The sequence below is a fragment of the Lipophrys pholis genome (genome assembly GCF_963383615.2).
Source record: "Lipophrys pholis genome assembly, chromosome: 8".
In the NCBI taxonomy this organism is placed as follows: Eukaryota; Metazoa; Chordata; class Actinopteri; order Blenniiformes; family Blenniidae; genus Lipophrys; species Lipophrys pholis.
The window spans coordinates 9,482,460-9,498,871 of NC_137630.1; the positions used below are offsets into that span (position 1 = coordinate 9,482,460).

Sequence of the window (16,412 nt, forward strand, 5' to 3'; positions counted from 1 at the left end):
TCAGCCAGTGTTGTCCACACGAGCTTCGAGTGGAGGTCAAGAAAATTCATACACGACAAATAAGATAAAGAAGGAATCAGCAATCAGATCATTTAATCTGTCCGTGCACACTCACACCGGCATTAGACGAGTAATCTAACTTGTGTGTGGCCTGAAGCAAAGGTCACGGAAGGCAGGATTTCCAGATGTTTCCTATTATCCCAGTGCGCTGCCGGGACCTTCCTGGTCACCCAACACTTTTCTCTCTCTCACTGAACAGAATTAAGAAGGGAGGTGAAAAAAGCTGACCAGCTTCATTGACCAAACATTTCCACTGGAGTCGGAGCCGGACCGGATTCACACGGAGACACGGGTCACTGTGGCCCGGTATATTCAATAAAATAAAATAAAAAAAACATCCTTATGGTTTTGAAGGAAAATCCCTCACATCCACCAGGTATGACTGCACTGACCATAGAAAGCCTACGTCATGTCAGGGAAAACCCAAAGGCCTGAAATAAAAAGGCCAAAAGAAAAGAAAATCCCCGCAAATATCTGAAGCAGAGAGGCGATCGCTTCATTCAGGAAACAAGATGAACAGCAGCCGTCACCCTGAACCTGAAATAAATGTGCTTACCAGCTTTCACTGGCCCATGAGTTAATAGATTTAAAGATTTCCGAAGATAACACACGAGCAAAATCCATCCCTTAATCCTTCCTTTCACACCCCCATCCCCCTTCTCGCCCCCCAGTCGCTACATGCTTCCCTTTCCCTCCAGCGTTTCGGACCCGCTCGCCGGCGCTGGTTATTGCCAGGAGATGAATGACATGCAGAATGGGCCGAGAAGCCCAAGGCCGGATAACCATCTCTTCTCTGTGTCACTGCAATCATTGCGATTGAGGAGCGGCGGTGCCGTACACAGGTTGTTGTTTTTTTTTTTTAAGATGGGTCAGGTCTGCAGCGCAGCAGAAAGGAAGGTGGAAAATATAATTAGAGATAAAAGCGATGGAGAGTGACGTGGGTAGAGCTGTCACTCAATCAGCTACTGTTCAGTTGGTACAACGGAAGAAAAACACACAAACGCAACCGAGGAAACCAAAACCATCAAGTGGCCACAGATTACAGAGAATTGAGGGGAATATATATTTACCATCAGACCACTAATGGGAAGCACTCGTATATAGATACAACAGCGATGATATCTACACTGTGCTGGAGTTCAAGCAAACAAGTGATTTGCATCAGATAATAATTTAAAAATAAAAAAACATTTCGGATCAAGAATTCATCCAAAACGGTTCAATAGTTCTTGGTTGAATTCCCACCACCAGTGTGTCTCTGAAATGATAAAGGACACCAGGAACAGCAGGAGTCTTCGATGTTGTAAACCACAAAAGGAAACGACAATGGAACACGCCCCGACCAGAGCGCTTCGGATATGAAACGCTCGACAGAAGGTGAGGCTGCGAGCATCCTGCTCACTTGTGCTCATCGGTAACACACTCATAAGCAGGCACCCAAAACGTCTCCTGAACCGAGTTACGTAGACTGAAGGAGTTTCCTGTTTCCTACCAAAAGGGCATGACCACCGAAAATGTTCCACCAGTCCAAAACAGCCTTACAAGACAGTCGATTGGCATCGACCACAAACCCTGTTGTATTTTAGGTCATGAGTGCATGACGGGGGAAAACACCTCCCTCCTACGTTATCTCCATCACACAGGAAATGCATCAATCCACCACACAAGCAAGCTGCAAAAAATAAATAAATAAATAAAAAATTAAAAAAATAAGGGGGGGGGGATTCTGGGAAGTGGAGGCAATGTCTGCAGGGGGAAAGCAGAGAAACCCACAATGCTTATCTTCACCAGATACTTCCTTGAAGGCTTGGAAAGGCAAAAAGATTGTGTGTTGTGGGCCACTCACTCGTGCTGTTGTAACATCTTCACACTGTGGGGCGACACCCCCCCCCCTCCTCCAGTCCTGAACCTATCTATATCTTTACTGAAGCCATATGTTGTGAGCCAGCCAGACTTCCCTTATCAACACTACAGTCAGCCACATGGTGACAAAGCCTCGGCCCCCGCTGAGCGAGGACAAGCAGGCTGGCTGGTCCATGCACACAGAACATGTGGAGGGGGGCAGGAGAGCGGCTTTGGAAAGGACGGGCAGCGGTGGAGGAGGAAGACTGACGTTTGTCTCTTTTGTTTTGAATGACCGGTGTCGTCCTTTAGCACAGCACCTCCCAGAAGGACAGTCGGTGGAGGGTATTATTGCATATAGGGAACAGCATGGCACTCCATCAAGGCCTGCTCACGCAGCACCATATGTGCCCATATGTGAAGATGGCAAACGAGGGCAATTACATGCATGTATTCCATCCTAATGTAACACTTGTTAACATGACGATGGCAGAAAGAAGAAAGAAAAAAGAAAATTGGGCCGTGCCGCATCGGCAGATGGAAATAAGTATTAACAAAACAAAAATGCGTTGAATTTCAGAATTGAGAAAAATCACTTCAAAAGGACATGAAGGGGATTTAACACAAAGCCGATGGTGATATCCCTGGAGCCAAAGCATAAATTATTCCCATTTTCACTGTGTGCTGTATGGCTTCAATTCATGAGACGATTGGAAGGAGGACGGTGGAGGACGCAGCCAAACTTCGTCTCTGAATAATCTGTTGGGCTTTATCATTTTTTTTTTTTTTTAAAAAGTATATTTTAGATTCTGGACGCCCCAGGAAAGCACATGCAGGTCCAGTCATACCTGCAGAAAAAACCCTGAGAAAAGATGTAAAGATCCACCGAGAGAACATCCCAGTACAATTTAAGCAACTCGGAATGGAAGTAAAGTGAGATTGTTGATGAGGGCCAAACTTCTGCTAACTATTGTTTTGGTGCAGTGCTGGTGACGCTTTGGTCGCAGTGTCATCTCTTTGCTGACTTTTCCGGCTCCAGTCTGAGACGGATAAACTCACACATGAATAGCGTGCCGTCTGCACAGAATGATTTCAAGAAGTTTGAGGAAGTTCTTCAGCACGTGACAGAAGAAAAAAAAATGTAAAATTGGGAACCATGACCGAGTTTGACAAATGACTGTCAGATGTTGAAACAGGAAAATGCACCGAATCATGAGAGCGTGCCAAGAAACCAGTTTTAAAAAAAAAAAAGAAAGAAAAAAAAAAAAGCCAAGAGTAAAACATGATCACAGTTAGTCTGCAGGGTGTCTGAGCGGGTAACAGGATAACCTGCATCCCCACCAGCATGAGAGGCCACGAGCCCTGCAGCTCAGCCTGACCTCTAACCTCAATATGGAACGACAGAAGGGCTCTCCAGACAGTGATGCAACGAAGGACGATGATGATAATAATAATAATAATAATAATAATAATAAAGTGGCGTGACGGCTGTCGCATCGAGCCCGCCGAGGCCCTCGGAAACAAACCGCAGGGTGACTTCAGTCTCAGCTGGAGGCAGCAGCCACCTGCACTGTAGGAGCAGCAGGGCTGACACGGCCGGGGAAAGGACAACGGAAAATGACAAGCGGATGTGACAGTCTGAATAGCCTCCCGCAGGTGGGAGCAATCCATGGTGGCACCGAGGCTGCAGGCTGAAAGGAGCGTGTAAAATCACCGGCAGGTTCATTCATCAGGCAGCTGATGTACAAAGAGCCAATAAGTAACTGTGCTGGGAAGGATTTCTTATCTCTGTCTGGGAAAGAGAGAAGGGGCGGCGGCGTCAAGGCTCATGAATATCTGTTCTTAGTGAATTGGCTTCTCTCTCCTGTGATTGCTCTCAACCTGAGATTTCACACACAATAGAGAGGTGTGAATGAACCCGCCTCCTCCCTTGTATTCTCCTCATCAGCATTCATGACCATGTGACAATCCACAGATTGCTAAAGATTGTCTCTGATAAGTGCAGTGAAGTTTGACACAAGCTGGTGTTTAGAATGAAACCTGTGCACACGCCGAGATCAATGTCTTATTCAATGACAACGCGGGGTTTGAAGTTAAAGTGACACCAATATGTGGATGCTGGTGTGAGACCACAGCACTGAGGGACTCATTAAAGAGCATGCCATGCCTACTGATAAACACCAACAACTATCTCCTGCGCTGCGCAGGAGGTCAAAACAAAAGGCGACCTTGGATTGAAGGATTTCCAGCTGGGCTGTTGGCGTGTGAAGGAGAGCAGAGAGAGAGAGAGAGAGAGAGAGAGAGGGGGAAGAAGGAGAAAAGTGAACTTACAGACTGCAGGAAAAACAGGGTCCGCACATAATCCCGCTCCGTGTTGAGGATTTCGTTGAGGACGCAGAGCCGGAGCCGCTGCTGCCGGTCCGAGTCCTTCACTGCGTGGATCCCGTTCTCGTGATGCCCGTCGTCCTCCTCCATGCTGGACCCCGGGACTCTCACCTCCTCAGAAAGGCTCGATGTCTGCGAGGAAGAACGCTGCTTCTCCCCTCAAGTATCCACAGTTGTCTTTGTTTTTTCTTCCTTCTGTGCAGCTTCGCCTCAATCCATCACTGCAGGAGCGCAAATTGAAGTGAAGACATTCTTCTTTTTTTTTTTTTTTTAAAAAGACGCACGCCGGGCAGTTTGGTGCGCCGCGACGCACCGCGCAGAGCGTCACATTAAAGTTCACCAACAACCGAGAGAGAGAGAGAGAGAGAGAGAGAGAGAGAGAGAGAGAGAGAGAGAGAGAGAGAGAGAGACGGTGTAGAAGGAGGTGCCTCCTCCTCCTCCTCCTCCTCACTTTCACTAAAAGGTGATCCCACACACATGAATAAATCCGTAAAAGGATCCACGCAAACCCTAAAAACACACATTTCCGTTGCCGATTAATATTTTACGATATTTCTTCTTGCATGAGGGATTTCTTTAATCAAGTTACTTCTGAATCTTTATTAGAAAAACAAAAAATGTATATGTTTAATCTAGTGCGTCTTTTTTGTTTTACCGCTATCAAAGTATTGAAAAGGCAGCCCCAAATAAAGATGTTAAGGACTTTTCCTCAAACTACTTAAAATATGAAAAGATTCATGAAATAAGATCATCATAATGCTGAACATGTAAAAATGAAATGAAAGCATGTGAGTCGTGAATATGTGGCAAATAAGTAGCGAGAAGTCTTTAGTTGAGTCAATTGAGAAATCTCCTAAACATAATCAAATAATATTAGCATTAAGACGGTTTTGGAGGAAAGGGAAATTAAATTGAAATCTTTATCTGGACCTACAGGTTGTTGTAAATCTAGGAGAATGGCCCCCTCTGGTGGACCCAGGAATAACTGCAACTTATCAACCGACGATCAAACAACGATCAGCTGTTGACTTTAAATAAAAAAAGAAGATAAAAGTCACTCGGCTATTATTCCTTCAGGGTTTATGGTGCACAATCTGATCTTTGAAAAGTGTTTTTCTCTATGATGTTTTAACTCAGAGTTAAAATCAGTTTAACCGTGAAAACCTCACAGAGGATCGTTGGGAAGTTTTGCATACCTTTTCTGGTCATTTTGCATCTCTGTCCAACACATTTCGTTTTAGGTAAATCTTACCGGTCAGCTCAAATCTCGCAGGCTGGAATTTAAATGCACCGACAGAGAGGAGAAAGCTGCTCTACAGTTTTATGATTACGAGTTAGAAAACATTCAATCTGAAGGGCGTTTTTTTTTTTTTATTAGGAGAGTTTAATCCAGCCGCAAGTGATCATATTTGTTAGTTTCCATATTTCTTTCATCTGAATAATTGTAAATGTATTGATTAAGCTTGTCTGTTAAAGGTTTTTTTTTTTACATTTGCTTTTGGAAAGCCATCAGTGCTGCAGTGACGTATTAAACTTGAAAATATATTATCCCAAAAGCAAATATTTAAGGACAATAACACTCATAGAAAAGCAGTCTGTCATTTTTTCACAGAAATGTGTTAAATGTAATGATTTTTGCCAAAGAAAGGTGAGTTTTTGATCAGATTCTTAATTGCTTGTCAAATGTGTATTATTGCTTATAATTGCGTGACACTGTGTGCTTGAGGATTCAATGGTGAAGACCAACAAAAGTTGCCAAAGAATTCTCTGCCACACGATGAAGGTTCATAACTTGATGACATGTCCTTCCTCCAACGCCCTCTTCTCGAGCCCTTTGGCCCGTCCACGCCTGCCCTCGGCCACCATGCTGGCTATTGTAGGCTTGACGGGCTCAACTTTGGGTGGCTTCACCAACACCATCGAGGCCTACGACTTCTGAGCTCACTCATGGGTCAATGTGGCCAATGACAACGGTGAACCACGGGCCAACCACGGATCTGTTGTCCTTAACAGACTTGTGTACTGGGTGGGCGGCCGTCACAGCATCCCAGAGCAATGGAGCTCTGTGGATCGGTTTTGACCCGGAAACACACACCTGGCAGGAGGTGGCGCCCATGCGTTCAAGACGCTGCTTTATACATGTAACTGTGTTGGATGGTTTTATTTATGCCATGGGAGGATTTGATGGACGCAACCAACTTGAGGTCTATCGGCCCGAAAGCAACCAGTGGACAGAAATTGCCCCAATGCATGAGAAGAGGAGCGATGCTGGCTGTGTGGCCTTAAATGGAAAGGTGTGGTTTTTTTATTTGTGTATCCAAAATAATAATAATAATAGCTAGTGCTGACACTATAACACTTTTCTCTCATAAAAGTGTTATCTGAACCTTTGATGCTGCCTGAAGCAGTTCAGACTTTATAAGGCAAATGAAGAGCAATAGCTACCTTTCTATATTGCTAATAGTACCCCCCCCCCCCCCCCTCCCTCAAACCCCCACGCCCCATTTCCGTGCTCTCCCAGTTCAGGTTAGATCCTCTGGTGTTAATCCGTGGGTTGCATGTTTCACATCGCAGCACTAGATTATTTAACTACACGAGTGACCTGATAATCATCTCACCACAATTTCTGTATGAAGGCTTAAAAGATATTTGCATAACATTTGGTGAAGCTCCGTGGCAGGGATGTTTGAGCTGTTGTAGGAGGAGCCGTTTCCTCATCTTGTATACACTGCAGGTGTATGTTTTCGGTGGCTCCAACGGGTGGCAGAGCCCGCCATCAGCCGAGTGCTATGATCCGCGCACTAACCAGTGGATAATGATTGCCAATATGGAACTAAGGCGTTGCCCATGCTAATAGGATCTTTGCAGTAAGCACCACACTACCCCTTCACCACAAGGAGGCGTGGCCTTACCTGCTCTAAGATCACATATAGAAACATGTTTATATCTATGATTGTGAAGGCCTCGGCAAGATTTGTTGATCCTGGCAACAAGTGATGGCTGAAACGTGATTGGTTAAAAGCTTTAACACCAGTTGGAGTCTGGAAGCAGCAAACCAGGGGAGAAGCCATGGAATGAAGCAATTTAGAATTATTAAATAAGTATTCATGGACAAAATACAATGAACATCAGTCTGTGATACATTTATTTTTCTTGGGCCAGCAGAGAAGGCCTTGCGGGCCCTGATGGGCGCCACTGAGATAAATTCAAGTTAGTATAGGTTTTTTTCCTCCCTTCATTGTATAAAGTTCAGACAGTAGATCATTTTTTTGTGGTGAAGAAATATCTCAGTAACCCAGGATTCAAATACAAATTTCACACAGTTGTATTGAGAGCTTGAAGCCAATAATGTCTGCTTCAGGGCCTTTCAAATCTCTCATAGATACACATCCACTCCGTTTTTGGTGCAAATATCCAGAGCAGAATAACCAAAGCGTTCCCACAAACGTCAATTGATCAAGAGATATTCATCTTATTAAAACGACTTCAACATCAACTGTGTGTAACTTCATCCTGTGGGGGAAAAAAAATCAAATATTAGGAGAAGTTAAAATGTCAATAATAGTTTTAATTGCATGTTACATTCAAAAAACCCACCGCGTTCCTCCCACGCACAGTTGCATACATACATCTCTTTTTCTGCAGTCTAGGACGAGGAAAGCAACAGACAACTTGTAAATGCCTTTCACTGTCATATATTTACATATCATCGTCCGCTTATGTACATGGCAACAAACGGAAAGAAACTTCTTAAATATGATCAAAACGTCAGAGGAGTAACACGACACGACGTATGACTGATTGTATGTGGTTTCCATGTAGTTTCCGTCCAGAAAAAAGGCATGTGCGCGCGGCACCGTCATAAAAAGGGAGTCACGATTAGACGCGGTCGGTTAAAAACGCCTCTTCTTCATTCATATTTCACAAGATAAAACTCTTCCTTCAGCAGGGGTGGGCTTGTTTTTTTTTTTTCTTTGTTTGTTTGTTTTGTATCCCCCAGGTTTTCCTTCCGAAATGCACAAAAAAGTACAAAAAGACATGTAAGGTAACCAAAGTGATTAGAAAAATCAACGTAAAATGTGCTCAGTGCATTAAGACTTTTCCAAAGAGGGCAAAGAATAAGTGGAGGAGTTTGCCCCGTTTCCATCCGTGTGATAAATAAATTCACATTGTTCCAGGCGGACAGAGAGAGGGCTATGATCCCAGTACAGTGAGTCAACAAGACCGTCAAAGAAATCCCTTAGATTAGAGCTTGTGTGAGCTCAAATAATGGAGTATTTTGGCCTCTGAACGCATCATTGTCTGGTCGATTATTTCTTTCCACGACTCTAACTTATTTTCACCTGCTGGATTTACCATCCATCATGTTGTGGCTCAGCATGTCAAATACATTATAAATGTTAAAGTTGCTGATGAGCAAGAGGATTAATCATCTAACTCAGGCCCTGTCCACACGAGCCAAAACGTTATTTTATTTCTCCCCGCGTTCTCAAAAACAATTCCGTCTCAACACGAGGCCTAACGTCATGTAGTACGTATACCAGGCCTTTAGGGGCACCGTGACTCACCACATTCGCAGAAGAAGACATGGAGCGCATAGAAATTTAGACGTAAACTCCTATTCAGACATCTATATAACGCCGCGTTAAATACGTCTGTGCTCCTGCTCCTCCATCCTACTATTATCGAGCTACTGCAGCTTGACCTGGGGCGGGTAGTCCGCCATTGTCGTGGTTATTAGAGGACATCACCAACCTCGGGGGAGGGAGGAGAGGGGGGCGATGGCATCATCGTTTTCTGAAGTTTGCTCATCCACACCTCAAAGCCGAGCCAGCGCTTTAGAATTTCCACCACTCTGGGACCCAAAAACTAGTTTTGGAAAAAGACGGCGCCCCCTATGGATGATCGGACAAAAACGGTGTTTACCTGAAATGGCGTTCTCGTGTGGACGGCCCCAAAGAAGACAGAGTCAAATCCTACAGAGGCAATAATAACTAGTTTCATCGAACTACTTTCAAAATTACTTTGTGTTTGTTGTTAGAGCCAGATCAATAACATACACAGACATTATTTGGCTCTAAAGAGCTCATGCTAACTTTAATAAACTACTACTACATCTTCGTGTGTAGTTTTTGAACAAGGCGTGTTTTTTTAAATGACTTGTTTTGACACATTTGTGTTGGGAGTGTGACTGGAATTAGACCCAGAAAAACTGTGACAGGGCCACCATTAAAAGGTGCTCATGAAATCCACCAAAGAAAGAGCTTTGATTGCAACTTTCCCAAACACAATTGCAAATTAATCATTTTTAGAGTCTGACCAGTGGGAAACTTAGGTTTTAATGCTAAGCAGTTTCATTAGATTAATAAAAAATACTTTACAGTATTTCTCTTTGTATCAGACCTCCGTGGGCTGCTTTTCAAATAAAACTCATTTTTATTGAAATTCTTCATTTTCCACCTTTGTTTTGGAGGTAAATGTAGATATTGATCTCCTGACTTGCATAACTCTGTGATTTTAGCTTCACGTGTTCAGTTTCCCCAGAGTCGAGGGGAACAAAGCGAAAGCAGCCACAGTAACCACATCAATGGAAAATAGAGCGGGATGAAATAAACAGAAGGTCCATTGAGAGATTGTGATCCTCACTTGTTTAAAATGCCACGTTACGGGTCCCTCACACCTCGGAGTGTCACTTGCCCGGCTGAAGAAGCAAACGTAGTCATGCACACGCGCGCACACACAGTGTAGTGTCTGGATGGCCTGGCACAGAGCACAGGGGTCAAACCTTTCCTCCACCAACAGTAAAGCAACAGAGGACTTCTACAAATCTGGAAAACTCGAAACAACAAACGTGTGTGTGCTCAGTCAGCTCCTGCCAAACGGTTCGCACTGGGAAGACTATCGCAGGTGTCTGCACGTCGATGCCATTCTGCTATAAAATCCGGGGGTTGACGACTTCGGTCCCGCCTGCAAGCGATGTGCGTTTACAAAACGTGTTAATCTCCTTGGCTGAAAGTCCGACCGTGAATCTGTCCTGACCGAGACAAAAACAGATGAGCAGATCTGGAGTTTGGACACAACTCTGTATTAGCAGACCTCATGAAATCCTTCCAAGGACAAACGGTTTACAGGTTGAGAAAGGCCAACGGGGAAACTGTTGTATTGCAGTTAGAGACAAGCAGAGAGTGTTTTTGCAGCGAAGCGTTGAACCTAAACAAGGAGAGATGATCGCTGTCCAGCCGTTTGGATCCTCGGTACACAGTAATGTCTTTTTTATCCCCCACCTTGGCATGGTTTTTGACACTTTGATCTCAAAGTCAAAGGCAAACAGTGTTGATATATGTAGTCATATAAATAACAAAATAGTACAGTATAAATATAAAGATTCTGTGTGTGTGTGTGTGTGTGTGTGTGTGTGTGTGTGTGTGTGTGTGTGTGTGTGTGTGTGTGTGTGTGTGTGTGTGTGTGTGTGTGTGTGTGTGTGTGTGCATGCACAGCTGTAAATGGTGTTTGAGCATAGAATAAGCATGTGTTTGTAGTGTGTGTGCGTGTGTGTGTGTGTGTGTGTGTGTGTGTGTAGTGTGAGCCAGTGTTAGGACAGGAAAGTGGGGTTAGAGGTGAGGCTTCCCCTCCCCCACCTCGTGGAAGAGCGAGGTGTAAAACTCCGGCTCCAGCTGCTTGTTGCGGTAGCGCTGGACGATCTCAGTTATTTTCTGCTTCCGCCTCACATGAGGCGGGTTGTACAAGTCACTTTCCAGACGCTTCCGCCGGCACACGTTGATAACCGTCTGACGCACCAGGAACCCTGGAAGAGACCACAGAACTCACAGCAGGACGCAAATCCACCAGAATGAGATCACCTGGCACGGTCTTTAGTCTTCTCCACATGTACACTATGGAAAGTTGAGAATAATCCTGTTATAATTGAAAATGCACAGAAATTTAGGGCTATTACTAAAACTATGTAGAAAAGAGAGATTTTTACTTTAAAAAGAAATATTCTTTTTATAGCCAAAGTTTTTATATTCAAAGCTGAAAAAAAAAAAAAAAAGGCAAACTACTAAAACCTCAAAGATATTTTAGTGAATAATACAGTGTAATACAGTGACTCACTGCTGCCACCTACTGCATAAAAGTGGGATTATTTCAGTGGGAGTGCCGTGACGAAGAGGAATGAGTGAAATCAGAGGAATCTGGGTGGGTTTTTACCGAGAGCTCTGCGGCTGACCACCATGCCGTCCACCAGGGGGATCACCATGCCGAACTTGCCCACAGCTCCGTGCAGCCGGATCCGGAAGAGTCCCGTCTTCAGTGGGTGGATGAAGATCAGAGGAACGTCTTTTTCTAGTAACCCCGACCTGCAGCGGGATGGACAAGGACAAAGTGAGGAGACCGTACTGAAAGTTACGGGAAGTTAAACTGGAAGGGAAAACATAACTCTGGAAGTTTGTTTTGTTTTTTTTAAACTTTGGCGTCCTGATGCCTTCTACCTTTCTATCCTAACGAGAGCCATTAAAAAGGTTTTATAGAGAGAAACAATCACGATCAAATCTAACAATCCCAGTGGTAACAGACAAAATTAGAAAAACTTTCAACAACAAAAGTGTTTATAGGATTTTGGGGGTTTTCAGCATATCAATTAGCATGAAAGGCTTTTCTGTTGACGTTGAGTGATTAAGTCTGATTTTAATCGACACAAATAACAACCAATCGTATTTGAAGAGAGGCGATCACTTGAGACTTAATTGTGACACAAATTTAATTAATTGCCACATCCAATCAGATGGCAAGAAGCATTGTTGATTACATCTGATTTAATCTGACTGAGCTTGATTCTAATTGCAGTTTTTCCAAGTTGACACGAGCCTCATACAGGTCGTCAAAACAACACATCAGATTAACTTTTCACCCATGATCACAGCTCTACCACACTTCCTTTTTTCAGCCTGTTTTTGCATGCCCCCCCCACACACATGTGTACTTCCTGTTTTGCTCAGTACATCAGAATGCATTTGGATTTTGCAGAACTGTTTTCTTTCTTCTTTTTTGCACCTGACCAAAAACCGCCTCATACCGTGCGGCCTCACCGCGTGTGGCCGCACGGCGCTGCGAGTGTCAACTTCTCCATACCTGCAGGAAGTGCTGTTGCTCATGCTCGCCTCCAAGCCCGTGCTGGTTTCCGCCAAGAGATCAGACAACGGGAAGTTCTCTGAACACACAATAACAAGAACCACTTTTAAATTGCACACTTAAGCACAAAGAGGCTGGCTTATATCGGTTTGAAAAAGAATGTTTTTAAAGATAAGGTAGTGTGGGCAACCTTATTGCCTCTAAAAAAAAGTCTTCTCTTCTTTTACTTTTGCATTGACAGACTCGCCAGATTAGAGTAGATTGGATCTGATCTGACAGAGAAGTGTGTCACAGCTGATCATTTGAAGTCTTCTTTTCCTCCTACACTATATAAAAGGAGTACCCCAGAGTAGTGTTCTGGATCCACTCATTTTTTTGTTTTGTTTTATTAGCTTGTAAATTAATGATGTACATAATACTAGTTGTGTGTAATACAATTTGTCAGTAATGAAATGAATGAAAGGGTTGACCGGCTGCTACCAGACAACCTGACTCTTCAATGTTTCATGTCTGATAGATTCATGAAAAGAGATGCTGACTACTTTCCTTAAGTGGTCCTAGTCTTATCCTGCATTGTGTCATAACTCATCTCCATTTGAGACTTGTTTAAGTGTGACTGATGAATATCAAAAGTCTTTGAGATGGCTTTGTAAGCTCTTCCATTTTTTTGCAGCGCAACAATTTCAGGCTTGGTCGCACACGGAGATTCCAATGGGAAAGGTGAGGACCAACTATGAGAAACCTCACTGGGATAAACACTTTGTGGGTTTTACATGTGCAATTCTCAACTGGATCGTGATTTATTTCATTTTATTCTATTAGCACATTTGCCCCACAGCAAAAATGTATACAATAGCTCAGACCTTTAGCTCAGGTTGAGGTTCTCAAAGACATATTTGTGCTGATATGTGAATAATAAAAAGAGCTTTTGTTTACCGATGTCATCAAAGCGCTCCACCCACACCACAAACACCTTCGTCTCAGGCCCCAGCTGAGGAAACGACTTTCCAGTCGATGATCTCTTCGTCTTCACCAAAGGACTCAGCTAAAAAAAAAAAAAGGATAGAAAAAAAATGAAATGAGGCTGAATTCTGTAAGCATGGAGTTTCTCTGTGCACACACCAGCGAAATCTCACCTTTTTGGCAGACTCCAGGTTGTCAGAGTGGTTGGGGAACAGTTCCAGTGTGAGATTGGGTTGTTTGAGGACGCTGGGCATGAGGTCTGTGTTGGTATCTGCTTCTACTGTAGAGTCACTGTGCACTGATGACTCCTCTGTGGAAACAAACACAGGAGGCTTAATGAGCACAAGTTCCTTTGTGGGATTTTTATATCCGTGAATTTGAATTCTAAAAGAAACGGACCAGAGTTTTCTGTGAGAGACGGAACAACAAAGGCGATTTCAGTCAAGGCGTCAGCGTAGTACAAGACTTTCTTCTCTCCGTTGAACACCGAGCCTCCCGTGTCCTCTGGAGTAGCTGCTTCTTCTACAAGGAACATGGACTCAGTCACCAGCTGTTTATCCAGAGTCTCCTTCAGCTACTCTACAGCCGGTCAGTTTGTGGCTCACCTGCATGTTGTGAGTCGTTGCTTTCGGAGCAGGAGTTCAGGGACCAGCTTCTATCCAGGTGTCCCGTCCAGCCGGGGTGGCATCCCACGTCCACAGGCCAGCCCAAGGACAGGAGGAACTCCAGAAAGTGTGGCTGGACACTGCTTGATGACTCCACATTTCTCAGGATCTGAGCAAGAAGTGCAAACACAGACCCACAATCATACCAATCCCTGCACGGAAAACTCAAAGCACTCTGCATCCAGCTCGTATTTCCTCACCTCGGGGCTGCTCTTCTGTCCGGCCCTCACGTAGAAGATGAAGACGGTGTCGAACGGTCGGCAAGGCAGCAGGTCCAGGTAGCTGACGTCTTCAAAAAATCCTGGCAAAGACGACTCCAGACCGATCAGATGAGGAGGTAGACGACTGTTGTTGGGTTCCTATTGATAATAATTAAAGACAGAATATCAGTACTCAATCACCTCAAAATTATGACCACAATCAAAAACTTGGGAACTAAATCTAGCTGATCAATCAAAGAGTTTTTTTTTTTTTTTTTTACTAAGCAGCCCAACAAAGCAAATAATTTTTACGAACCTTAAGTGCCTCCAGGGACAGAAAACCAAAGTGGGAGAGGAAGAGGCGTGCGGTCTGGAACTCCTGCGACGGCGCAGGGGGCTTGCAGTCGGTCTGCGGATCGGGGAAAGGCTTGGACTTCCAGATTTCCTCACTGTGCCTATCCAAGGCGTTCTCGTACTCCATCTGCTTGCTCATCAGGATACGAAGCTTGTCGTGCTGCACTTCCAGCTGAAGAGGCAGAGGTGAGATACAGCTTACTCAAGCGATTGTGCGGAGCAAAAACAGCCCGTCCACCATGTGAATTCAAGCATCGACCCACAAATGAAGTCCCACAGCCAAAAGAGCCCAGCTCACAAGGTTAATCTAATCATTGTGTCATCTGTGCTTAAAAACACAGGGATGAACAATTACCTTGCGAATTCAAGTTTCAAATCTCCATCTAATCCAATCCAAAGCAACAGTCCTTTAATAAGACCAATTTGTATGAAGTATAAACCCAAAAAGTTAGTCAGGTTACACAGATAAGATTTTTTCCCCCATTGTGGTTAGAAAATTAAAATGAATTCAAATTTTTTTTATTTCCATTAGATTCATTCATTTACTGGCTGTAACCTACTATTAGTCCTGACTTTTCAAGTTTTGATAAGACCTGTTGACATGAGATAATCACACAGATCACCGTTATATGATTGGATCGTGAGGTGATACAAGCTCAAGACATCATTTTCAACCAGGTTTACTTTTGTCACTGTTTAGAACGGATGACTTTGTTCTCCCTTAACCCACGAGCAGTTGTGCTGTGGAAGATCATCGAATATCAGGTGTGATAAGTCTCCTATCACTGCACAATGGATCATATACTCAATGTTGGCATCAGTATCAGTGCAACCCTAATAGTTAGTATCTGGTTTAGAAGGCATTAAAAGGTTGAAATCTGCAGGAAATGTATAATTGATGATCCCCAAAGCTGGTGATTTGATTTCCGATAGACACCCATATTAAACTTTACTCTCACAATAGCAACTCACTTGAGTGCAATTACTCTGCAGTGAATTTGCCGCTCTGGAATATTCCTGCCAGCCCTGACAACACACCTGAGTTTGTACATATAACAGATCCAATGAGCAATGCACTGCAGCAACAATCAGCTTCATTTCAGACCTGGAGAACAAATCCACTCATTCAATCTGTAACATGTTCAACCAAAAGCTTTTCTCTCACCTCCTTGCTGACGATGTCATCGAGGTCGGGAATACTGACGTCCGCTTTGACGAGGGGGATCTTATCCACCTCCTCCGGGAAAGGCCTCTGCTTGACGTTGTACTTGATCCCCACGTCGTTGTTCGGTGTTGGGCGGCCCTCAGGAACAAACACCTGCTGTAGAAGCGGAGAGGTGGCCAGACAGAGAGCAGAACTGTTATCAGAAGAACAGACGTTCACCTCATCATGACTCTGGGACACAATAGTAAAATATCGCTCCGGTGATTGTGGTTTCACACCATTTCCCTCCATTACACAGAGACCTGGAATCTGATCTCACCCTCTGATTGGCCCGAGCTCCTCTCGGCTGATGGAAGAGCTGCATGGTCCAGGCGTGTCTTCCAGCAGTCCCTCGAATCAGAACCGTAACCGACGGACTAGGATCTGAGGAGGGGACAAGCATTTTCACTTTTTCAGAAGAAATTAAATGATCTATGAATTGTGTGCTTTATATTGGTGCTTTGTAAGTGGAGGACCACTATTCATACATTATAGAGGCCTGAATATACTCATTTTAATGCAGTTTCTATATTGTAGATCAATGGTTTCCAAACTTTTTCTTCATGGAGTTCCAAATGGTGGTGTCGATGTCTGAATTGCTAAATATTT

General features: G+C 44.0%; 2 protein-coding genes across 4 annotated transcripts in view; both read right to left on the reverse strand.

Moving 5' to 3' along the window:
* Positions 1–4,625, reverse strand: part of prex1 (phosphatidylinositol-3,4,5-trisphosphate-dependent Rac exchange factor 1) — a 106,069-nt gene extending 101,444 nt beyond the window's left edge. Inside the window, exon 1 of the mRNA XM_080469832.1 lies at positions 4,234–4,625. Within this exon, the coding sequence (XP_080325958.1) occupies positions 4,234–4,377 (144 nt within the window). The 5' untranslated portion in view covers positions 4,378–4,625. The remainder of the gene's footprint in view (positions 1–4,233) is intronic.
* Positions 4,626–7,410: 2,785 nt separating this feature from the next.
* ralgapb (Ral GTPase activating protein non-catalytic subunit beta) overlaps positions 7,411–16,412 on the reverse strand; it is a 28,068-nt gene continuing 19,066 nt past the window's right edge. Inside the window, exons 20-31 of one of the 3 annotated variants that reach the window (XM_080469087.1) lie at positions 16,084–16,187; positions 15,765–15,920; positions 14,562–14,771; positions 14,246–14,404; positions 13,986–14,154; positions 13,780–13,902; positions 13,554–13,690; positions 13,354–13,462; positions 12,418–12,496; positions 11,497–11,645; positions 10,926–11,092; positions 7,411–7,800 (exon numbers count right to left, since the gene is read on the reverse strand). In XM_080469087.1, the coding sequence (XP_080325213.1) occupies positions 7,780–7,800; positions 10,926–11,092; positions 11,497–11,645; positions 12,418–12,496; positions 13,354–13,462; positions 13,554–13,690; positions 13,780–13,902; positions 13,986–14,154; positions 14,246–14,404; positions 14,562–14,771; positions 15,765–15,920; positions 16,084–16,187 (1,583 nt within the window). In that variant the 3' untranslated portion in view covers positions 7,411–7,779. Of the gene's footprint in view, positions 7,801–8,193; positions 11,093–11,496; positions 11,646–12,417; positions 12,497–13,353; positions 13,463–13,553; positions 13,691–13,779; positions 13,903–13,985; positions 14,155–14,245; positions 14,405–14,561; positions 14,772–15,764; positions 15,921–16,083; positions 16,188–16,412 lie in introns of those variants that run through there. The other 2 variants (XM_080469086.1, XM_080469085.1) reach the window with 2 other exon arrangements.